Source organism: Alosa pseudoharengus, unplaced genomic scaffold, assembly GCF_046254945.1.
Source record: "Alosa pseudoharengus isolate Yale_2024_CS ecotype anadromous, Long Island Sound unplaced genomic scaffold, YU_APseudo_1.1 YU_APseudo_1.1_scf_10, whole genome shotgun sequence".
Lineage (NCBI taxonomy): Eukaryota > Metazoa > Chordata > Actinopteri > Clupeiformes > Clupeidae > Alosa > Alosa pseudoharengus.
Genome location: NW_027468565.1, coordinates 39,389,645 through 39,415,047, shown reverse-complemented (window position 1 = coordinate 39,415,047; position 25,403 = coordinate 39,389,645). Strand labels below are relative to the sequence as shown.

The 25,403-nt window shown below is 41.3% G+C and overlaps 3 protein-coding genes across 3 annotated transcripts; 2 read left to right on the top strand and 1 right to left on the bottom strand.

Moving 5' to 3' along the window:
• Window positions 1–111: 111 nt before the first annotated feature.
• Window positions 112–3,799, top strand: LOC143108509 (TNF receptor-associated factor 6-like). Its single transcript, XM_076271569.1, has 7 exons — window positions 112–196; window positions 300–620; window positions 738–888; window positions 1,084–1,242; window positions 1,454–1,525; window positions 2,178–2,255; window positions 2,482–3,799. Exons 2-7 carry the CDS (start codon window positions 316–318, stop codon window positions 3,289–3,291), a joined length of 1,575 nt encoding a protein of 524 aa, XP_076127684.1. The 5' UTR covers window positions 112–196; window positions 300–315; the 3' UTR covers window positions 3,292–3,799.
• Window positions 3,800–4,264: 465 nt separating this feature from the next.
• On the bottom strand, window positions 4,265–12,999 carry prr5l (proline rich 5 like). The gene is made up of 9 exons (XM_076271568.1): window positions 12,670–12,999; window positions 10,516–10,646; window positions 8,834–8,914; window positions 8,095–8,143; window positions 7,409–7,466; window positions 7,121–7,212; window positions 6,629–6,766; window positions 6,194–6,314; window positions 4,265–5,309 (listed from the first exon to the last, which is right to left on the bottom strand). The coding sequence occupies exons 2-9, from the start codon at window positions 10,632–10,634 to the stop codon at window positions 4,969–4,971; spliced, it is 999 nt and encodes a 332-aa protein (XP_076127683.1). The 5' UTR covers window positions 10,635–10,646; window positions 12,670–12,999; the 3' UTR covers window positions 4,265–4,968.
• Window positions 13,000–16,808: 3,809 nt separating this feature from the next.
• Window positions 16,809–24,328, top strand: LOC143108477 (ubiquitin-conjugating enzyme E2 H). The gene is made up of 7 exons (XM_076271567.1): window positions 16,809–17,080; window positions 20,710–20,786; window positions 21,235–21,309; window positions 21,721–21,760; window positions 21,863–21,915; window positions 22,255–22,383; window positions 22,846–24,328. The coding sequence occupies exons 1-7, from the start codon at window positions 17,028–17,030 to the stop codon at window positions 22,968–22,970; spliced, it is 552 nt and encodes a 183-aa protein (XP_076127682.1). The 5' UTR covers window positions 16,809–17,027; the 3' UTR covers window positions 22,971–24,328.
• Window positions 24,329–25,403: the final 1,075 nt, after the last annotated feature.

Genomic DNA, 25,403 nt, shown 5'->3' with positions numbered 1-25,403 from the left:
CTAGGGCCTACTCTGGTGGTCTGCTCTCACACCAGACAGAAATGGGAAGTTAGACGACAGCATTGTTCTCTAAATTATGTTGAACAATTCTCCATATTGAGGGAAGTAGCCTTGGCTATAACTTCAGTATCAGTCAGAACATTGTGTTCACTATAATAGCTACCTGTCTAAGAAGTCATTTCGCATTTCGCTTCGGGTAAGAATAATTATCAAAAATATATGGGCCTGCTTTCTTATGGGCTACATTTTTTATGGATATGCAGGCCTACTGTTTGACTAACTTAATTATTTATTTCCAGACATCCAGTCGAAACGATGGGGGAACAGTGTTGTAGTAAGCCTCCTATTAAAAACTGCGGAGACGATGAAGGATTTGAGATGGGCCTACCTGTGCGTGAAAAACTTAAACATTCCATTAGGTCTACTGACACTTTGGATTTAGTCTCACAGGCAGACTCTGGTGTTATGCATACGCCTCTGCCACAAGGCTATGATGCAGAGTTTGACCCTCCACTTGAGAAAAAATATGAATGTCCTATTTGCCTAATGGCGCTCCGGACGGCGGTCCAAACTCCATGTGGGCATCGGTTCTGTCGTGGTTGCATCGAGAGATCAATTCGGTGAGTTGGTTAACACGGTAGGCGAGTCGATTAGGCTAGGCCAACAGACTTTCTGGCTTGGGTTCATGAATACATTATTCCTACAAAGAGATCATATTTCTCTCATATTATTGACAGGGAAGCAGGGTCAAAATGCCCTATAGACAATGAGGTACTGACATTGGACCAACTCTTCAGCGATAACTTCGCCAATCGAGAGATCCTGTCGCTCACTGTGGCTTGCTGCAATTCCGAATGCCACCAGAAGATGGAGCTCCGATATATAGAAGTGCGTTCTGTCATAAATGAACACAAACACAAATGCCATTTTACGGATGTTATTTTGAGTGCGGACATACTCTTTCAAAGTTATCACTGTTTTCAAAAAGTTTTTTAATGCACCAGATGATCAAAAACAGTAACAAAAGGCAAATGGTCATACAAAAGATTTATCACAAACTGACAAACTCTTCTTCCCAACCAGTCTCATTTGGTCCAGTGCCAGTTCTCTACTGAGCCGTGCCCGCTGTGCCAGGCTGCACTGCTGAAGAACCAGCTGGACGAGCACACAGTCCAGCACTGCCCACGTCGCTCAGTCCCCTGCCCTGCCTGTATGGAAATGTACATCTGGGATGAGAAACAGGTGTGTCACAGCCATCAATGTGGTACAGGCCTACAGTTATTTGAAGTCGGCCTGGAATATTTGTCCTTGTAGCTGAGTGTCATTTAGTTCCATCAGAAGAATTGGCCAAAATGATTTGCATTCAGAGAAGGAAATGACACTGGGACATCCTCAATTTGAGTCATGTTCAGCATTCAAATGTTGTACGTTGAGTCCTATGCTCCTTTTGCAGCTTCATGAAGGCCTGTGCCCTTTCGCCAGCGTGGTATGCGAGTTCTGCAGCGGAGAGCTCATTCGTGACCATGTGAGTCAGTGGAATCAACAAGTGCTAAATGACCATTAACTAAACAGTACTGAATTGAACAGTAACAAATCAAAGGACACTGTTATATCACAAGTACCACACACCAGTCAACTCCTCAAAATAATGTAGCTGGCCATGTTTTCACTGTTTTCTTAGTTGAATCAATGAAATAGTGTAACATTATATACTGCTCAAAAAATGTAAGGGAACACTTCAATCATACACTGGATCCGTACTTTGACACTGTTTGGTTCTGAGCACAAGTAAAACTTTTGAGGCGAGTGTTTTATTTTGCAAGAACTGTCAGACATTCTGTGAATGTAGTTTGAGAATGGAGAAAGGGGTGGAAGGTTTCAAAAAATGTGTTTTAATTGTAGAAAACCTAAGTGTTCCCTTAATTTTTTTGAGCAGTATACTAGATACATGCATAGTGTACTGTATAGCCTGACAGCATACAGATCAACTGAGAGTACATTTTAGAGTAGACCACTGTATTGACTTATATTAGGCAAAACATTCTTCCAGACAAAAACACAACTATATACCATGAAGAATGTGGGATAAACGTATGTACACATTTGTCATTTTAAGACTGATATTGTGGCATAAATAAAATAAAAAGTTACATTTTATGTTCAAACTTTTATTGCAGTTGGCGTCTCATTGTGATACAGACTGTCCCGAAGCTCCAGTCACCTGCACTTTCAGTTCCTTTGGATGTGAAGAAAAGGTCTGTTCACTTTTATTCAGTGTTATACAGGGGTTACTATTGTCTCTGCTATTTAGCCATGAGGTGCACCTCTACCATCGCTACCACCGACCCCATGAACATATTCACAGTTGCATACCATCGACCCCATGAACATATTCACAGTTGCATACCATCGACCCCATGAACATATTCACAGTTGCATACCATCGACCCCATGAACATATTCAGTTGCTTTTGTCCACAGATGTCCCGCAGCTCCCTCGCCCAACACATGCAGGAGTTCACCCACTTGCATTTAAGTTCCATGGCTGCCTTTCTCAAGCGCCAGAACCTATTTGGAGAGCCATCCATGGGTGCAGCTGCAAGGAGTTCTGCAGTCACGTCTGAAATGGATACCAGCTTGAAAAGCTCGGTGGACCACTTGGAGCTGCAGCAGATGCGAGAGACGGTGCAACAGCTGGACGGTCGCCTGGTGAGGCAGGTCCACCTGCTCCGCGAGCTGAGCATCCAGGTCCACAGCCAGGCCACGCAGCTACAGGACCTGCACAGACACACGGCTGCTCTGGACGACGCCGTGCAGGGGCTGAAAGCCGTGCCGTGCAACGGTGCTTTCACATGGCGTGTGGAAGGCTTTCAGGAGCACCTCGAGAACCACAGAGCCAACCGGCCCGTGGTCTTGTACAGTCCAGGCTTCTACACCGGCCGACCCGGTTACAGGCTCTGCCTGAGGCTGCAGCTGCAGCCGCCCACTGCCCCCCACAACCCCAGCTTCCTCTCTCTGTTTGTGCACACCATGCGTGGGGCTTTTGACAACCAGGTGGCCTGGCCTCTCCAGGGCACACTAAAGCTGATCATCCTGGATCCAGTGGAAGGTCTGCACATGACTGAAGTCATGGAGACCAAGCCAGACCTGCTTGCATTTCAACGCCCCACTGCTGAGCGCAACCAGAAGGGCTTTGGTTATGTCACTTTTGTGCACCTGAGCAAGCTGTCTAAGAGGTATATGGAAGACGATATCCTCCAGGTGCGTTGTGAGGCCACACTAAAACTTTAAGCTTAAGGGGAAATTAAGCCATTGTGGTTCACCTCAACATTTAAAGATGCTGTAAGTGATTCTGGATGACATCACGCTTGTTGATACTTGAACCAAACACCACACAAAACACCAGGGAAGTGAGCTCACCTACTACACTACCTTACAATTACTGTGAAACAGATTTTTGTATCAATCCCTTGTTCATTAATAGTGCTTTAAAAGAACTTTCAGAGGTTCAAGCAACTACAAGTGGTAATCGAAAATATAGTCATATGTTGTCAATGTTTTAATATTTTAACTAAGAACTGGATTTTACCTTTATCTGGAAACATTATCATAAATAATAAACATCAATGTTTGTGCTTAACGGTAGTCCTACCCATGTAAGAAAATTGATTTTGCCTTATTAAATTAGTCACATTTAAATGACTGCCCTTCAGTGAAACTGTTGTCTGTGGTATATAAAAGGTACTCTATGTGATCGACTACATGAGAATATTGAAAAAAAACCATGAACTGACTAAATCATGACTTCAGAATTGTAATTAAGCATTCCCGGTTATTTTCGCTCCTGACGTACAGGCTTTAAATGAGAAACCTAGGACTCACAACAAGACTGAAGGTCAAACTGGCCATGGTTAAAGGTCAAATGTCACGGTAACACTGAAAGAGAAAGAGCTTATGCCGCTGCTAGACGAAAGCATATTACGGCACATAAACAAGAGTGCCTCTGTTCTACAGGTCTCCACAAAGGTTTTCCCAGGAGAGGATCAGCACTAGAATAAGGCCGCCAAAGCTCCTTATCCACTCCAGGCCCGTGAATAGATCACGTAGAGAAGCTCTATACCTAATGGGTAGTGTCTACGTCATTTTGATTATACTGTATGTCAGTGAAAAACTATTAATAATACCTTCATTCTAACTCTCTAGAAATGCATCAAGTTAATAATTCTCTTTATCTCATTAATAATTCACTTTCTTACACATCATGAAATATTTTATTCATCCGTTTTATTGAAAAATACATTGGGAAAAAATCTTAAACATTCAACACATATTTTGTACCAGAGCCTCCATTCACCAAAAAACTGGACAAAACCGCTCCATGACTAAAGTCCAGTTCATCAGTATCACTTGTTCATTAATGTGCTTTACAAGAACCTTCAGAGACTCAAGCAACTGAAAGTAATAAAGGACCAGCTCCTCTACGGACTATACTATGTAAACTCATCCCTGGCACCTCATGGTTGTGTAAGGTTTTGGTGTTAATACCAAATGAAGTCTTTGTAAACGAAGTGGTGATGCTGAGCAGGACTGGAATTCCACATGCCAGTGACACTTCCACAGCAGATGGGACTGAAGGGGAGGAGCCTGTGCCTCTCTCCCTGAGATGACCGACCGCTCCGATCCCGTCCCCATTCCTAAAGATGGAGCTTCCTGTGCCTTCGCCCTCCACCACTTAAAGGCATCTGGCTGCAGGCTGGAACACAGTGGCATAAAAATCCCACAGCTGGAAAGCATTCGTTCCCCTGTTAGGGGAAGTGTTGCATTCAGTGAAAAGCAGTAGAGGCAGTGATTTCCCATAAGGCCCCATCAGTGAAGTGAGTCCTCCTTTACACAAGCTCTTCTTCAAAGGGGTCCATTTGGACCTCCCAGGCCGGTGTCCAGTGAAGAGGGCTGTCTCCAGTGACAGTGCTAGCTGGGTGGCGCACAGATGAGGTCTCCAGAACTCTGCCGTCTAGATAGTCCGATTAGCCCTACAGGGGACTCTAGGATGTCAGGTTCACTGGAGAATGTCTTGGCCGCCATACTTCCCCCTCCAGTCTCCACACTGCCAGCATGCATCCTGTTGGCTGTGGAGAGGAGCTTAATGTCTGAGTGGGCATTAGCAACTGTGTGACGTCGAATGCCACCTGCTTTCTCCAGGTAGGCCTCACCCTCTTGTTCCACCAGGGGTCCGAGTGGGTCAGTCACAAACTGTGTGATCATGATCTCTGGCTGGCCAAACTGTGATCTGGAGTGGGGCAGGTTGCATTCTATGAAAGGTTCAAGAAATATGTTAATGATAACTAAACATTATGATCACCCCATTTAATTGACTACTCTTAGAGGTAAAGTCTTCACTTCTGGCAAAAGGTTTCTGTGGTTTAATATCTACTGGCAAACCACATGCCTAATGTCTGGGTGCTTGAAAAACAACATGCTGATTGGGTGGAATTGCTTATGGCTCGGACCAGAACTTGCGTTTGTTTGAGCACTCTCACAAAGCAAACAGCTACAGGACTGTGAGGAGTAACTAACTGGGGTTTGTGTGTTGGAACAGAATTATGAACCCCACCTTTAACTGAAACCAGGGATGAGTTTTTGGTCTTTCATGCAATTGCAGTTACTTCAGATAAGCATCTACCAATATGAGTAATTCTCATACTTTACAGCATATCTGTATCTGATTGCAACTTGGTTTCTATCGTTACATGGTTTCTATCGTTATTTCCAAAGTGTTGATGGGGTTGCATTCTGCAGAAATAGATTTAACATCATCACTTCTAAATACCCATGTATACAACTCCCCAATGACTTCTACACTGCTGGTATCATCTACAGGTAATAGTGTTTTCACTCTTTTATATAAATAGTCTGCTGTTGCCCATTATTTTCTTTAAATAACTACACATCATGACATTTAGCTACATGTAGAGACTAACCCCCAGATATATTAAATATCAATGACTGCATAAAACTGAGTATTTTCTGAGTATGAGTAAGAATCCCCCCAACCCCATTTTAGATAAACAAGAATAAAGATTTATCTGCGTCAGGCTCGGATTCTCCTACTGTAGAGCAAAGCTTCACTCCACACTCTGAGTACACCACACTTCTGTGTGAATGTTTATTTTCTGCCCTTCACATGGCTGCTAACCTGGAAGATGTTCCCCACTGCTCCAACTGAGGTAGTTTCCCAGGTACGGCGAGATGACCATAGCCACCAGTCTCTCTAGAAGGCAGTACTCCTCAGTAGGCCCATTGGGTTCATGGATGCCCTGGACCAGAAACACACACACACACACACACACACACACACACACACGCGCGCACGCGCACGCACACACACAATGCAATGGGTGATGTTTTTGAAGTGAGACTGGGCAAATGTCATGATTACAAAACATCTACAGTACCATCATGGAGCAACACACACTTCATCAGATTAAATCAATCATGTATAAGAAATGAAATGATGTTTGAGGCCATACACACTTTGGAAAATAAGATAGGAACTATATGTAGGTTCATGTAAACACGTTATGGAGGGAGGATGAAGTGGTACAGACGGCAGTGTAGAGGCTTCGTTCACCTGGAGGATGAGCAGCATTTGTGTGATGGCGGGAGGGTGAGGAGGCGCTTTGGGGAGCAGGGTCTCCAGGGGCAGCTTTAGGAGCACGAGGTCTCTGAAGCCCAATAGGGCCATCTGTCTGACTGTGAGCTCCTGGCCCTAAACACACACACACACACACACATGCATACACACACCACCAACAACAACAAAAACAGTTAAATCCAGGGATACCTTTCTTTTTCACAATGGACTCTGTCATGGACTGACACATTATGAAGTCAAACTTCCACTCTGAATTACTGGAGTCCATTTCTAGCCCTAACCCACAAAATACATGGCATAGCATATACCCAAATTAGACTCACACACGCGTTCTCATGGGAGGATCATAGTTCCTGGGCGTACACCCACGTAGTCCAGAGAACATTACACCTCATTTTACAACATGAGACAAACGTGAGACATTTTACAACATGAGATAATGGGGCTGTGATACCGGACACGACCCACCTGCACTGGATAGAAGATGGCCTGAAGGGTCGGCATGGTTTCTGTGAAGAATCTGCCCCACATCTCAGACAGGATGAGCAGCTGATCATCACCTGAAGGGGCTCCACAGAGCTAGAAAGTCATACCTGTGCCTCTACTCTTACTGTGCCCCTCAATTCTACACAGTATATGAAGACTGAATTACTGTCTTATTTGATTTGGCAGATAGAGCAGTCAATAATTAAGCAGGAGTTGAAAGCAAATTATCTCATATAGACAAGCATAACACAACGTTGCCATCATGCATACCATCATATAGCTGAATTCTCTCCAGTATATAAGCAAGGCCTTTGTTTAGAAGCTGATTCTGTAAAGGAGCATATTACAAAGTTTCAGTTAGTAAAATTATTTCATTAGCAAGATACTGATTTTGCCTCAGGAGTGTCTATTGTCCACTATGCCAAACCTTTACAACATGGTGGTCTTCAAGAGACACCTTTAACAACATTTCTAAATTATGTGGTGTATTTATGTCATATTTATGTTTCATTTAGTGGATATGTAGGTTTGTTTCCATCACTGAACATATCAGCATTTATTTTCTGTCATGCATTTACTTGCATCAACTTATAACATTATCATAATGTTAAAAAAAGATGACATTTTGTCCTATAGTCTTTGCCCCAGTTGAAGTCACACATACCTTGGTCTGCCAAGTACCCTTGACTTCTCACCCCTTAATTTAAGCAAGGTAGCAGAATTTGGCAAGGGTGCAACTGATTAAGATGCCCAAGCATGCAAGCAATTTAAAGTTCCTTTGTGTAACTCTGAAACAAATCAATCTACTCCCCACTTTCCCAACTATTTAAGGTAAAGGTCACATGCCCCAACAGTGAGTTTGTTCTCATTACATTCTAGTGCTTTGTCCACTGACTGGACATATCCAAGGCTGACAACAACAAAAAACCCATATTGTTTTAATGAGTAAAGTCCACCTGGAAATACTCAGTGATGAAAGAGCCCAGTTCTGTTTTCAGAAGCCACCTGCAGGAATGAAGCAGGAGAAATCATTTGTCATCAAAAAACACGACTGTACAAGAAATTATAATAATGTAAAATGTAAATGTAAATCAGGTGTATTGGCCAAGTATACACATATACAAGGAATTTGTTCTCTGCATTTTACCCATCCGAGGGTACACCCCCCCCCCCCACACACACACACACACACAGTGTACACCTATTCATACACACACACACCCTCAGTGAACCCACACTAGGAGCACACACACACACCCGGAGCAGTGGGCACACTAGGAGCACACACACACACACCCGGAGCAGTGGGCACACTAGGAGCACACACACACACCCGGAGCAGTGGGCACACTAGGAGCACACACACACACACCCGGAGCAGTGAGCAGCCTTAATCCTGGCGCCCGGGGAGCAGTTGGGGGTTAGGTGCCTTGCTCAAGGGCACCTCATCCGTGGACGTGGATGTGGGAGAGCGCTGTTTAATCACTCCCCCCACCCACATTTTTCCTACCAGTCAGGGATCGCACCGGCCACCCTTTGGTCACAAGTCGGATTCCCTAACCAGTAGGCCACAGATGCCCCACATCCGTATAATAATACACAAAATAACAATCAATACTCTTCAAATATAAAAACAAGACCTACAAGTTTCCTAAAAAACAAGCATAGATTACTGTGGGCTATATCACTTCGTACCTTATGCTTTCATTGAGGGTGAAGAGCTCATTGGTCTGCAAGCCTCCTCCTTGGAACACTTTGACCACAGCAGACTGGACACTACAGAGCGTGCGACATTAGAACACAACACAAGCAGATGACATGGCCATCCTCATTTTCTCTGACTGTTGTACATTTAAGAGTTGGGTCCTCCATTTACAGCAGAGGTTTTCAACTGATTGTGAACCAGGGACCACCATTCTGACTAGTTACACCACCACTGAATAAAAATACTGATTCTGACATTGAAACTATATTACTGAATCCATGGTCACGGACCACTTGCAAAGTCCTCACAGACCACAAGTGGGCCGCGGAGCACTGGTTGAAAAGCCCTGATTTACAGTTTATTAGCAGGTTAACTAGTCTATGCAGCACAAAACAGGGATGTCCCTATATTCGGCATCTTTTGGCTAACATTAGGGCTGCTATCTGATCTCTAACCTCATATGCTGATGTCGTTTTCAGTCTAACAGAGGTAACATAACAGCCATGCTGTATGATTTCAACACGAACACACGAAGACAGAAAGACAAGAAATCAGAAAAGCCATAGCTGACGGTCACTGATCAGACTGTCAGACAGTTATTTGCTTTTGAATCGTTTCATCTGTTTGGACTTTCTGGTCCTCACTTTGAGCACAATACATTACGCAACAGGAACTTTGGGTGCTGCATTTGATGGCACCAGATACACAATGCAACCTTTCAATTGGCTGATACAAACACCAGTGTGTAGAAGTGAGGAGATGTGGCGATATGAGGAAATGTGGGCAAGAATATCTGCCACTCAATCATGATATGACAGGATCTAATGGAGGCAACACCCTTTCAACTTACAAAGCTTTCATGGCACAGTATATTTCAACTGATGCCTTTGGCAAAAACTATACTACAATAGAAAAACTAGATTTTTTAAACTATAAAAGGGGTGTGGACTGGTCCGTTGCACTTGAATTCATCAAGCAAGTCATCACCCAATATAGGGCCAAAACAAAATACAGAACATGCTGCGCGTCTGCTTTTCACACTTAGTAACGGTAGCAAACTCACACATGCAAATGAGAACTTGTCACCGAAGACAGCAGTCATTGATGCCTGATATCATCCTGCTCCAATGGGGCCTCTCTGCCCTTTCCTGAATGGGAGGAGCAACCTTGCACACGTTTCCACACGGAAGTAAAAAGGGCAGAAGGCTCACTTCCGTTTCCCCAGCAGGACATTCTCAGAAACAGCTGCCTCAACAGGATTCTCCTGCCTCCAGTATTTTTCCACGCCCCACGAACCACACATTGGGCTTACCAGATGACAGGCTAGGCACTGTGGTTTGTGAGGATACAGTGATGATCTACCTCGAGTTGTCCAATTCTGACCCAAACACGTACTGACTACACGTCGAGCTGACTGCCCAGCAAAACATTGAATTAACTTCTACTTCTAGTCCCTAACACTTTAGCTATAGACACTGGCATACTTATTACGGACATTGATGTGGAAATGACGGAGATGTCCAGATATATATTTGTGAGAGTTATGGCTTGTGATGTTCTTTGTTAAAGATGAGATGAAGCCTGATGTAAGCCAACAGTGACAGCCTTGAAAAAATCTAACGATCCATTTTGGACCAGATTGTCCATATATGTGTAAAAGTAGTCCACCCACCTGTTCCACATGCTAGCATTTGACAGCTGCAGCGCAGGCGAACTCGCATGGAAGCGGGCAAGGTCTGTGAGCACGGGCGAGCTCATGAAACGAGGGCGCGGGCGCCTAAATGAACCCATCACACTCAGCGGCTGGGAGAAAAGAGACAAATGTAAACACAGAAACACAGGCTTCCTTTTCTGTTTTGTTTTACAGGTCCAATCAAAAGCAACTTGTAATTCACATGTAAAGGGTGGTAGGGTGTGGACCTCACAAGAAACGTACACGTGCACGGTGTAGTAATACCCACAGTGAGAGTTTACACTTTAGTTTTTAAGTTAAAAAAAGGCGAACTGGAAATACCCAGGGCTTGTCAAATAAACAGCTCCACTGTGTGCAACCACAAAGTCGCTAAATAGAGGTGTATGTCATTCTGAAACCGGAGTGACAACCTTGCTCAGTGTGTTCATGCTAACTTCCTCTGGTCTGCAAACTTCCTGCCTCTTCTGTAGGGTAAAATTATGATTACAATGCAATACGTGCAATGCCCGATGCCTGGTCTTGCTTTCTGTTCAATAATGACTGGATGGTGCTTAAGAAGTTTTGAAGTTGAGATCGAATGTAATTAAGTAGACTCAATAGGAGAATGGTCCTTTGAGAGGCTAAGCATTGTCTGTAGGCACAGAGAGTTTTCATTGTCAACAGGCTGGAACCTAGTCAAAGGCTACAAAGCATGTCCCTCCACTCCCTGTGCTCAGTACTAATTGCCATGAGGCATGTCCGTCTGCGTCTGTGAGCGCCCAGTCATGGACAATCCTACGGCTCATGAGTAAGCCTCTCCCACTCCTTTTTGGCTGTGATGAACCCTTCTTCAACACCTCTTTCTAAACAACATCTGATAACTGCATCTGGTTCTCACAAGTCATCACAGGCAATCAGAAGCCTGTACTTCTGTGGTACAACTGTACGTTGTCCTTCTTCATTCATTGGTTCAATCAAATCAGAAAATCTGTGAGTTATCATCAACTGGCAAAAGAGCATGCAACAAATCTGGAGCATGCCAGTGAGTCTATTATGTTTTTTAAAAGCTGACTACATAACACGTGTTGCTAATGGTATATGGACCAAGATATCCATGGCAGAGTTGAAAAGGCAGCTCAATTGGTCCTTCTCATGTTCACAATCTCTCCCAGCCTCTCTGTCTTTCAACCCCCTCTGATGCCGTTGCCTTTGTCTGTGCGACTGAGGGTTGCTTGGCGACGCTAAATAAGTATTTAGCGATGCCTTCTCTCTTTGGCAGGCAGATGAAAATAAACAAAGGCATGCTTGTGAGCACCAATCCTAAGCGCTCAAAGTGCCTGGCTCCAGAAGCGCGTGCTTATGGATTGAACTGAAACGGGCAAGCCAGAGCCGACGCTCCCATTATACCCAAACAGCCTATGTGCTGGCTACTTTGTGTGTACCAGTATAAAGTAAAGCGTTGTTTTTCTAAGACCACAAATAAAAGATGTGTTGAATGTGCACCAACAACACTCAACCTTTCAGCGCACGAGCTCATTATATAACATATAGCCTAAGGTTCAAGAGTAGCCACAAGCATAGAAGATTTAGCCTACGGCCTGTTGTTTAAAAGCAGGCCAGGATCTCTGCAACATTTTAATTGTGAGCTCCATCAGTGACCCGCATGTTGTATGGAGAAAGGTAATTCTTGGATCTGTAATCCTATAAACGAAGACCATGGTCATGGGAAACTACTCAGTTGGGTTAATGCAATTAAAATGTCCAGAGAAAGAGTGACATGCACAGAATTGTTTGAAATTTTAACGCAATGGAAAGGTGTCTATGCCCATATTAGTTTAAGAGAACAAATGACCATTCAAAATTCAACAGAAGACTGGCGTGTAAACCTCCAACAACAGACCTGATTATAGCATCATTGTTGTTTTAGTTATGGAAAAGTAACGTAATAGGCTAATTCTGTCCCAAACTCTCGTTCATTAGGCAAAACTGAGTCCAGCGGTGGCCTATTTCCATTAAGTTCTCCATAAGGCATTTCCTTGACTTATCTAACATTATTAAGACAAATGAAAGCTCAAGATAAAAGATGAGATCATTTGAGAATTCGGTCATTTTACATTTGACAGCAACGCTGAGCAATTAGGATAGGCTACTCACGGTTCTTGCTCCAAATAACGTTTTCCCAATCTTGTCGGTCTAACATCAAACGAATGTACAGGTGCAATGAACAGTGGATAGATACTAAGATAGATACTTCAGCGACAGTAGCCTAACACTGGACTACTTTTCAAGCCTACTCCCATCCGCTTTGAAGTTAAAGATATTCGTGTAGGCAACGCAATCAATGCGAAACAGAAGCCTCGGATTATGTCTGATGCATTTCCAATGACCAATCAATGACCCCAATATACAGCTATGAGCTTTATCTTAACACATTGAAAATAATTGTGATGCTAGTCCCGTTACAGCTCGCACCTCCGCGAGGCATTGCGTGTAGAAGGCGCATGCGAAGTTTTAACGTTGATTTGGCGCCTCCCAGACTTTAGGAAAAGTCCTCCTCTTTATAAATTAGGCTATGCATAGCCTACTTGTCAAACAGTTTCGAAGATTGTGACAGCAACTCCACAAAAATTAAAAATGACAATGTGCACTCTCTCTAAATGAGACTCTAGGCTCACTGTCACAGACTTAACCCCCAAAGTTAAGCAGAACACTCATAAAATGGCAGGCGCCGTAGGCTTCTAATTTACGACGCCATATGTAGGATAATCTAAACGCCAGAACGCTGTCTACGATACGATGCCTTCAATAATTATTCAATTAAATAAAACGTAGGCTACAGTGAGTAGGTTTTTGTTGTGACAAGACATTTACATGATCCTACTCACTCTGAGGCACTTCCACTATGTTATTTCTATAGTTTAGACAATAAATAGGCTATTTTCCAGTAGCACGAGGAACTCAATGTACCTGAAATAGAGGCTGGGAACATTTTATTAGTAATTGCCTCCTAATAGAGTTTAGGACAGAAACCTAATTTAACCTACCTGATAAGTGACGAGCGGAATCTAATAATTGAATATGTTCTGCCACCCAGTGGCTCACTGTAAAATAGCTTAGGCTATAATTATCCCAACACCGTATGACAGGATCATTCCTCCTAGGTCCTCTTATATTGTCTGTAGGCTAATAGGCTACAGCGCTGGTGTGGTCACCTAGGCTATTCAACTTTCCTTCATAGGACATCCTCGTCCGAATTGGATGATCACCCAAATGTTTTTGTCCTCTAAGGCCACCCTCATCCTCGTCCTCTGGTCACCTATTAGACTCATGTTTTTTTCTTCAGAGGACATCCTCATGTGGTTTGGATGAAGATGTCTTCTGAGGGGGAAAAACATTAATGATCAAATAATATTAAATATATATATAATAATAATCGATGTTGATGCAAGCAGGAATGACTCTGAAACACAGCAGTAGAATTACCAGTGAATATATTGACAATATCTCATTTTATCCCATGCATGCAGCATCTGCAGCTAGTGACAGACAGGGGTGGATAAAGTAAAATTACTTGATTACTGTACTTAAGTATGATTTTTGAGTATCTGTACTTTACTTGAGTATTAATATTTTTTTTAAACTTGTGACTTTTACTCAACTACATTTGAAAGACAAATACTGTACTTTTGACTCCACTACATTTGAAATAATGAGTATGAAATATGAGTATGAAGTATTGTCAGCCTGGGAGAACATAAAGAACATGTTTGCAATAGATTCTTCATCAGAACATCCTCATGTATACAGCCTGGGAGAACTACACGAACCTGTTTGCAATAGATTCTTCATCAGAACATCCTTATTCAGCTTGGGAGAACATCAAGAACCTGTTTGCAATAGATTCTTCATCAGAACATCCTCCATATACAGCCTGGGAGAACTACACGAACCTGTTTGCAATATTCTTAATCAGAACACCCTCCATGTGGGAAACTACACAAACGTGTTTGCAATTGAGACTTGAGAAGTGGTCTGGTGTTAACCAGGTTATCCTCCATGATCATTGTGAAATTGGAATGAAATTATAATCAGCTGACATTCACCACATAGATCTTTAGCGTACATCATTAAATGATAAATAATCTACTCAAAATTGAGTTATCTTTTGTATTTGCCGGTTAAAATATGTTTAGATTTGTGAACGGAGAATGAATAATGATTTAAATTATATTATTGCATCCATCCGAACAGTTGCAAGGTTATGAAAATAGGTAAAATGTTTTCGTTGGATGTAAGTCCTATGAATGACCAAATGATGTACACCCTATTGACCAAATAAACAACAATAAAAGGACAAATACTTCTGAATACTTAAGTATTTTTAAAAGCAAGTAGGCCTACTTCTGTAGAACTACTTCAACTTAAGTAAAAATCTGACTTAGCAACTTTCACTTGTATTGGAGTAATATTTGACAAGGTGTATCTACTTTCACTTAAGTAAAGTAATTGTGTACTTCGTCCACCTAATGGTGGCAGATGGGTTTCTCCTTGTGACAGATTCCAGTTAAATGTTTCTTCCTGTTAAAATAACCTTTTTTCATTCTGTGCTGGTGTGCTTAGTAAAGGTACTGGTCTTTGACTTCTTAAAGTACTTTAAAACAACAATTAACATATACATTACAAGATTCATATCTTAGAAGAAAAGTAGGCTATAACCACTCAAAGACATTCATTCCTATGTTTTTGCTTGCCTTAAATATTGTTGGATGAATGTGCCTAACTGAATCTGAATGCTGGTCACGAAAAATTAGAGTAGGAGCATAGCCTAGAAATCTAGACGCACCCTAGCGGCGGCAAATTAATTTGATATAGGATATAGGATGGCCTGCCAGGCTAGTAGGAGCACATTCCAAGTAAGAATGTGCTGATTGACTTCACATTCAAGGTAAACAAAGAGAGTCTGCTCTAACAAGATCAATGAAAACACTTTTAGGCAAGAGGATGTGAAGATAAGAGTAGCCTACCAACATTAACTTGACGAAACAAGATCACAGTGAAAAAAATCCCAGCATCTGATTCATTGTGCAAGATGCCATAGGCTAAGGCCCAGCGTGCAGGCTAGCTCAGGTCAAAGGGTGGGCTACCTATTATGCCTTTCATCAACAATCATGGTAATCAGATAGAATTACACTAAAATAAACATGTGGTCGAGTATCAACTACGAAGCGCTGCCAATGTTGGTGATTTAATTTTAATCAGTAGCCTACTGAGGGGTATTTCACAAAGGCAGAATTAAGACATCCAAGATAAGTGATAAAGCGAGGTTTGACATAGCGTTGTCTGGTCATCCTAGCTCAACTCGTTTCACTAATGCCAATCCAGGATGAGTAGGAGCGACTATGTCAAACCAGGTGTAAGTAATTCAGGATGTGTGCGCGTTCTCGTTTCTGCTCCAAAGTGCCCACGGTTGGAATAAAAAAGACGCGGAAAATAGCGTCATTCCCACAAAGTGAACAACCGCTTTTGATAGACTAACAATGAAGTAAAGTTGTCCTTTTTGGAATGGGGGATCATGGCTATTTCTGTAAAACAGCAGGACTAGGCGTGGTAGACCAACTGAATGCAAATTTACGTATGAACTCACGAGTGTTTCCTTGTCTCGGCACACAACGTCATTAAGAAAGCGCTTGCCACTGCAAAGATGCACAGTATGATATAATATTATAGTTGAAAATACTTTCCAAAACTTGCCCCTCCACTTCCAATCAACTACAGTAGGCTATTCATCAAACGTCTATCAACAAAAGAAGCAAACAAGGAGTACCTAGGCCTATAATTATAAGGCTATCACAATTAAAATAATAACCATATGGTAGTAGGCAGACAATCTGTTTTGTTTTGCGAGCAAATACATTTAGCAAATAGTAAATGGAATAAAGCTCCTTAAAACTTAGCACGGAGGTCTGATTTAAATGACAGCTAGCTGAGCCAATAAGACAACATTAGAATTAACTTAGCTTGGCTGTTAGCCTGGTCGGGACCAGGCTAGGTGCAGAGAATAAATCCCCATGGTAACTTATGTGCCATCTCTTTTGTGAAACCAAGTCAAGGCTAAATTCATCCAGGATAACCAAAAAATCCCAGCTTAATCGCTTATCTAGGTTTTGTGAAATACCCCTCTGGTCTATGATCTTGAATTAATTATAAACTACATGGACTACAAAGACGCATTTGTGTGACGTTTAATATAGGCCACTTTGCTGTGTCGCTTCTAACACGTCATTGGCAGAGGGAGAGAAGGTTCAATAGCTTGTTAGTTGAGGAGAAACAGTGAACTGAGTTCTCGTGGTTGACAGAGGTTATTGTGGGGTGAAAGTGGGCAACGTTGAACAATTTAACAACGGGAGTAGATTAGATTGTGTGTACGAACTAAGATCAAACTCTGATATTTAGTGTCATATCGCACAAAGGATTTCACTGCAGTGAGTGTTGCACTGTACAGGGACGCAAAAATGTCGTCTCCAAGTCCGGGCAAGAGGCGAATGGATACCGACGTGGTGAAACTGTATCCTTTTTCTAAAGATTAAGAGAAGATCATTTTTTGTTCCGAAATTACAATGACAGTTATCAAGAAGTAATTGCATATATATTATTATTCTATGTATGCTGTCCATTTCTTTGTGTAACGTTACTCTTATGTCAATTTACAAATACTTTTTATTTGTGTTTGTTATGGGAGAACAAAAGTACAAAACATATTTTGACGGCCACCAAACGTTCGAATAAGTATTGTGTTGTCTTGTAGTAAGCCTTTGTAGTTTGTCATTTCAGTGACGCAAGGTAACGTTAGATAGCTTAATAGCCGAACGGTCACTTGTCAAATTTGTTATTGCGAAAGAAAAAAACAACAACGTCTAGGGAGTCAACTTCCATTTGCTATCTTGCTACTTAGAAAACGTCAGATAGTCTTAGTTAACTGAGCAAACAAGAACTCGTCGTGGCAGTCGAGCTAGGTAGCTAGCCACAGAGCTGTTGAGGAAAACAACTCGAGTTCATTTGTCGTTAACAGCTAACGTTAGCGTTAGCTAGTTATCTGTAACAGTTTACTATTACTCTCCATCCAGTTATATTTTAAGCTGCATTAACGTCAACTAAAGCTGTTACCTTTATTTGATGCATCCTGGCTATCTTTTGTAAAGTATTCTATTCTAGCCAAGTATAACGTTGACAGTTCGCTAACGTTAGCTAAGTAAACTGGCGTAGTCAACCATATTTATGGAACCAGTTCACCGAAGGAGTAGGCAACCATAGTTCTTTGATCAGGTTTTAGATGCAAAGCAGTTCAATTATTGGTCGTCAGGTTGAACATAGTGGTTAGATTCATAGATGGCTATCTAATCATCTCTTGTTTTATAACACAAGTACTCGCTTGGGTGATATCACGTAGAGGGGTCTGTATGAACAATCGTTAGTGCAGGCCAACGTTGTTGACAGGCCTGCTGTCTGAAAAGACAAAAAATACAACGCAGTCTCTATATTTAGGCACAAGGGTATGACGTTGGGATGAAAATCACATATAAAGTGCGAGTACAAAAATTCTCATTTGTCCATCGACCTCTCCTTTTGTATGCAACATTTGGTCGGAATTCGGATAGATCTTGTCTGATTGAGCTTGTTATGCAATATTATTAAGCTTTTTACGAATCCGTATCTGCAATCGCATATGATTGGTATTTGGGTAGCAATTGATAGGCCTACTAGATATGACAAAAACAAAATAGAGGCAAAAGTAATGTAGGGTTCTTGTCGAGACGTGGCCAAATGTAAGCCATAAGGCCTATTACAGTGCCGTTATGCATGAATCCGTACTGCAATTAATTTATCAATAGAGACATAACGATATTGACATATTTTATGGCGTTCGTTATTTGTGCATGTTTATAGCATGGTGTATTTTTGACGCTTAGTTACGCTGTGCACAAAATAGGGGATCACTGAATGTAGAACTGCACATCAGAATTCTGCATTCAAATCAGTTTTTTGTCAAATTTGTATGTTTCTGTATCATTTGCGAATATTTTAAAAATCCAATCTGCATGGAAAATAATTCGTGTTTGACACAGTGCGACCATAGAGAAGATTAACTGAGCTCTGGTATCTGTTGTACATTGCGTTTCTCCGAATAGCGCCTTTGCAAGGAATCTATCTGTCGAGTTCTATCGTGTGTCCGAGTGCGTTTTACTGTATGCATCAGCGGGATGTAGCCACCGAAGTTTGAGCAAAGGCAGTGTGGACAAACGGGTCTAGTATTGTTTTTGTGCTCATGCAGTAGCAGCTGGGAAAGTGATTGGATGGTGTGTTACCATCCGGAAACGGGTTGGAGGCGGAGTTTTGCAAACAGCTGATCGAGGACAACAAACCATACACTAGTCAGGAGCAGAGGCTGGAAATAGCATGCTCAGTGATCAAACTATAAATTGGGTCCCACCTGGCTAACGTGTCCAGATTATTGGAGTGAGACACCCCCCAACCCCCCCCCCCCCATAAAATCACTTACTCCTGAAACGTTTTGGAAATTATTTCAAGCTACAAATCTGACATTGATTTGTGTCTTACCAATTAACTCCCTTTAACTCCAATACTGGCTAAAAATATTCCAAATTCCAATGTGGCTAATACTATTTCCAAAACTATTTCCAAATGATTTTAAAAGGAGTAACCAGTTGTACTGACATGGTCATGGATCCTGTTTTACTGTTCGACTTTAATGCTCTAGAACAGCACACATGTTGTAATGCCACATGTTCCAATGTTGTGTGACCTTAACATTTAAACATGTCATTTTACAAGTTGAATGTACTTTAACTTGTATACGTTTTACATTGAACTTAATTTAATTGAATTTGATTGAATTTAGATAGCTGGATATAAAGTTTAGCCAGGAGAGTCAACGGTTAAAAATGCTGACCACTGGTGGCGGGATGGCAGTTCTGACCCAACAGGTTGAGGCCTTTTTGTATGTGTTTGTGGGGGGTGGGGGTGTCTGTTGTTGCTTGCCTATGTGAGAAGTGGGACCAGAAGTGTAAATTCCCCTAGTCCTTCTCCTCATCCTGGAGTTCCGCATGCAAACGAGCAGTGTTTAGGATGACACAGCTTTCACAGTGGAATTCTGGAGTTCAGTTTCATTGGAGCAGCTGGATGGTCTTGCTTATGAGGTTGCACTTCTCTTAGGTTTCTCTCCCCATCAGTGGTTGCTTAGCAAGGTAATTGTCTTGCATTCACTAAGAAATGGTCTCAGGCCCAATTGGAAGATCTTATCCTAGTTTTGCATATTTGTGTCAAGTCCACAAGGGCTTTTATTGAAACACTTGTAATCTAAAAGAGGGGAAAGAAACAAATAATAATATTTTAAGATATGTGAAGCTTATTTAGATATTGAGCCTCCTTACTACTTGTATAACCTTTTACACCACAGGCTATCTTTACCAGATGTGGTGACAAAAATCCAACTGCAATCCAGAAGCGATTCAGTATTCTTTTGGGCAGGTCAAAACACTGCAAATAGTGGATGTTTGCTAGTGTGTGGAAAACAAACTAAGCTACATGCAGTACCAGCCACAACAAGGGAAACGGCTAAAAGAGATCTAAGAAAGGAAACACCCAAAACAAGAACCGTGGAGGGTGAACAACATAGCCCTGCTTGGGAGTTGATGTGATTTCAAGTACTTTGACAATGTTCACTGGATTTAATAGATTTCAGACAAAATACCTTTTCTAGTGACTTAAGTAATCTCCTTTGCTAAACTTGTGTTTGCTTTCAAACATTTTAAAAGTTTACATCCTCAACAGGAGAAACGGGGGCATATAGAAGCATATCATAACTCACAATATTTAGTGAAGAGAGATGCTGTAAAATTACAAAATCGATATCAAATAATACAAAATCTGTTATTTAGCAGGTTTCTGCCAAAATAGAGGTGTGCCTCATGTACCAACTAAAGGTGTATATAATGTTGCTGTATTACAGGTGTGTTAGAGTTTTTAATGTATGACCTTTTGAGACCTAAGGGGATGTTCTTCTCCTCTGTCTCTGTACTGTGTAATGTCATCTTCGGAGTGACTAGCACCAGGAGCAAAGGTGTATGTTTTTTTCCCCTTCTGACTCAGTCATGTTTCTTAACAACGTGGCAACAGCATTGAAAGCAAACATGAAGTTACCATCTTGAGTGGACTGAACGAGTTTGTGGTGAAGTTTTATGGACCACAAGGAAGTAAGAGTTTTGATGCTTATGTTCGTGTTTACACATTACCAAGTTACACCATTTGTTTCCATTCATGTGCACATTGTGCCATTTTCTTTGTTGTGGCCGCAAGGAAAGTCTCAGAGGTCATGTGTTTTGAGCTGACGATTTTTACACTTGTGGAGCAAATGCCCTTTTTTTGTTGAACAGCTGTGAGATAAGCTGTTCTAATTTTAGCATCCATGAAGGGAAATGGCTTTTCATATCCAGTCAGACAGTAGGATGCACATACATATTCACTTTGGTCTTATATAGCTGATTGCACATACATATTCACTTCAGTCTCATATAGCTGATTGCGATCTCTGTGATCTCATTTTGGGCCACATGACCACTAAAAAGTAGGACACAGAAAGAATGTTTCTTTGGAGTGTTTTTTTCTGTTGTCTCATTTTTCAGTTGATGAATTCTTTTTCAGCGCCATATGAAGGAGGAGTGTGGAAGGTGCGGGTCGACCTACCAGACAAATACCCGTTCAAATCTCCGTCTATAGGTATGGGTAGGGGTGCTATGTGCTGTAATGTCTCGCCACAACTACAATAACAAAAAGATGCTGGCTGCAACAGGAAATCACTCCTGAGTCATCTCTTCAGTTAGTAATGCATAACTGCATGCTCAGTGTAAAATAAATGTGACCAGTATCATGTAAACAATATAACAATAAGACAGATATGTAGTTTTATGTATGTATGGATGTATGTAGTAATGTAAGTGATATGTGTTTCTGCCACACAAATGTCCTATTACAATCTGTCAACTATCTATATTCTGACTTACGCTATACACATAACATATTTATGCATATACACGTATTTGTAACACATGCTAGCTCTTGCAGACAAAGTGTAAGTGTCAGATTTGTACATACATTTGAGGTTTGACATGGGTTTTGTTGTCTCTACAGGTTTTATGAATAAAATATTCCACCCAAACATTGATGAAGCGTAAGTGCAGATAGGAGGCACTGGTTTGCACAGAATTCTAACGTTTGCTGCAATCTTCCTGACACCCCCCGGTATTGATACACTTTCTTGTGCACCTTACAGATCAGGCACTGTCTGCCTAGACGTCATCAACCAGACATGGACAGCCCTTTACGGTAAGCAAAGCTGAAGCATACATTCACCAGAAAAGTAGAGGTACACCCAAAATGGATATTTATGTATCTTGTCCGGTTTTGTGTGAAAATGAGGAAAAAAAGCTTTTACAGTGTATCAGTATAACATTAAAATGACACTGTTGTTGCTGTTTTGCCTTTTTGGTCGTTATTAGTAAATTAGTAGTTTCAGAACTTACTGCTGCTCTAGTATATGTGACCGACTTCCTCCATGTGTGGTCATTTTGATACGTCAGTTGTAGTGGTAAATACTACAGTGATTCTGTTAATTTCATTTCACTATTTGTGTATTTTTAAAACCGGCCATATTTTTCCTTTCAGATCTCACCAACATCTTTGAGTCCTTCTTACCTCAGTTATTAGCGTACCCTAATCCCATTGATCCCTTAAATGGAGACGCAGCTGCCATGTACCTCCATCGGCCAGAGGAATACAAACAGAAAATCAAAGGTAAGCCTCGAAGGCCTGCTTTTTGAGCTGAAACTCGAAGGCCTGCTTTTTGAGCTGAAAACATTTCAATCTTAGTTGGAAAAAAAAAAATGCAACTAACTCAACATAATGAGATTGATTTTTCCAGTTCTTACAGAGTGTGAGTTATAATGTTGATGAGGCGTATTACTGTGATTTTTATGTAATATTGCTTCTGTTTTAAAACTTTAAAGTTTAAAAAAAATTAAAGTGGAAGAGGTCTGTTTCTTTTAGAGCGGTAGAGGTTAGTCTGTAAAAAGGTTTGCTTGAAGATCGTTATCTGCCCGAGCTGCTCCCGTTAGTTATTGACCTCTTCCCTCAGGGCTTTCTGTGCTGCTCATTCTGTTTCTGTGGCTGATCTCAGGCCGGGGTCAGGCCGTTTAAAATGTGAAACTAGATCATTCCATTTCTCATAACTTCAGACTGTCCCGTTTCCCTCTCTAGAATACATCCAGAAATATGCAACAGAAGAGGCTCTTAAGGAGCAAGAGGAAGGCGCTGGGGACTCCTCTTCAGAGAGCAGCATGTCGGATTTCTCCGAGGACGAGGCCCAGGACATGGAGTTGTAGTGTCATCCTGACTCCTTTCCACACAAAGACTATGATGTTTTTCCTAAATATCTGAAGCAGACTTATGATATTCATATTTAAACATGGCAATTTTTTATTACTAAACAGGAATTTTTATGACTATATTATTAGCGTTTGTGTTAAATGGCACCCTTTTGTGAGGGTTTTTCTTTTTTTTTTTAATTTCTTGATCATCTTCCCTTCAAATTTCACAAAGCATCGTCAAGTCCTGTCCCACAACAGTAGTAGCCCAGTCTGACTGCATGAGACGACTCATACCCCAGTCATTATTCGGCACAAAAAATAAATGGGGCTGATGTTGATGGTAAACGGTGGCCTCCTACACCGACTGGAAAAAAAAGGAAAAGAAACTGTTGCTGCATCATAGCAACACTAAAAAGTTCACTTTCACAAATGGCCACTTTTCGTCTGTTTTGAATTGAGCTGTTTATTTTTACAGTAGAAGTAGTTCTATATGGACCCGAGTAAGGATTTCACAGGCTTGTGCTCGTATCTACTACCTTATTTGCCTCTTGCAAATTTTCTCTGCGGATTTTGGATTTCTTGCTTACTCTGAGTTGTGTGTGGGAGGGGGGGGCAAAGGGGTGTTGGACACAAACATCAGCAAGACCTTTTTTATATGCACAATGGATATTTTCACCTAATTGTTCGTATTAAGGGCATCTTGTGTACATAGAACATGGCGCCAAACTGAGCAGCGGGGGCTTTTCTGATCTGAGATGGGAACTCTTCGTAGGCATCAACCAAGACACTCTTCAGGTGAACTGTTGCCTGGCCACGAGGCTGCTGCCAAGGCTGTAGACATCTGTAGTGAAATGCAGCGATCCGATTCGTTAAGCCTCTGCCCATCTGGTTTTGTGTCTTATGCGTCTTTCATCCTTTGCTCGTGACCACAAGGATTATTTACACGGAGATACCCACAATAAAATGCCCTGAGCATTGCTTTTAAAAATAGCCTGCAGATATTTTGGGTAACTGGCTGTATGTATGTATACATCTTGTGTAGGCTAATCAGTATTCAGTTTTTATTTGGGGAGTGGGAAGGGGGGGGAGGGAGGGGCATAGAGTGTGTTTCATTTATCTTGTTTTTTTCCAGATTGTTGTTTTTAACACATCAATGTGTTAATTCAAAATAGTCCCGCATATCATTCTCCATGTTGCCAGTCTAGACGATGGCTCTGTATCATGACAAATAATTATTATTTCTGCATGTCAGCAGGATTTGCTATTCTGTTCTGTCACTATACAACACACTGTACAAGCCATGTCCTGTAAAGAAAACCAGTTGTATTCCCTGACAAGAGGAAATGGCAATAAAGAGCAATGTGGGGCAAACAGATGATATGTTTGAAAATGAAGAGGCCTAGTGACTAGTTGGAGCAAGAACAGTTGGCTATTTGTTATATTTGAACCCTGACACAAACAAGCTAGCACGTTTCGAAAATCAATTGACTGTTGCCATCTTGTTTGAAGGCATTGTAAGAGACGGCAGACTGATATTTTTTTTTCTTAAAAGTAACACCGCAAGCCAAACTTTTTTTTGAATTTCCATTTCAAAAGCACCCTGATCTGTTAAGTTTTACTGAGCTATGGGAGAGAAGCTATTACTCAATGGTCTATTGCCTGTTGAGTTACATATTAATGCCTGCTGGAGTTAAAATTTTTCATACAGGGGGACAAATAATAAGGGGTATCAGTCCCTCTTATGAAGAAACTATAGATGTATACAACAATAGCACAAGGCTAATGAGTTATCCACTAGATTGTCACTAGGTTTTAAATGCAAGTATGCTAATGAGCAGGAATACTTTTCATGGTTCTGGCATTTGACATTTCATTGGAGTGACCAGAGCTTACCGGAGTTCTGTAGGCTATTGGCATTTTGATAGATTTTAGTGTTTGAATCAATCAATAAATTCATGTTGAATGAACGGGCCAAGAACGTGATATTACATTATTTATTATTTGACATAAATTAGGCTGAAATGTGATATGTTTTGCTAAACACTTCTAAATTGAATGTTGAGTAACATCAAGTTGTTGCTGTGGGTCAGCTATATCCCATAATTGAAGGACTCCAGATGCAACATCATTGAAACATTATTTGGGTAAACCTTCTGTGTTTTCTTCCTTTATCTTCATAATCAAGCCGTTGTTCTGCTTCCTCTTTCCTTTTCACATTTGAATACTATTGTGTCACATAGTGTGGTCATTTTAGCTTTCTTCTCTCTGTTCAAAAACCTTTCAAAGTCCTCATTACAATTTAGGGGAACTAGACAAGCCTGAAGCTGAACAAGGTGTTGCTGATATTATACCGGAAGGTTATCACAGCACTACAATGTCAAAATGTGTCATAAGCCATACAAAAAAAGCCAATTCATTAACTTGTGAAATCAAAGACAAAGACAACCG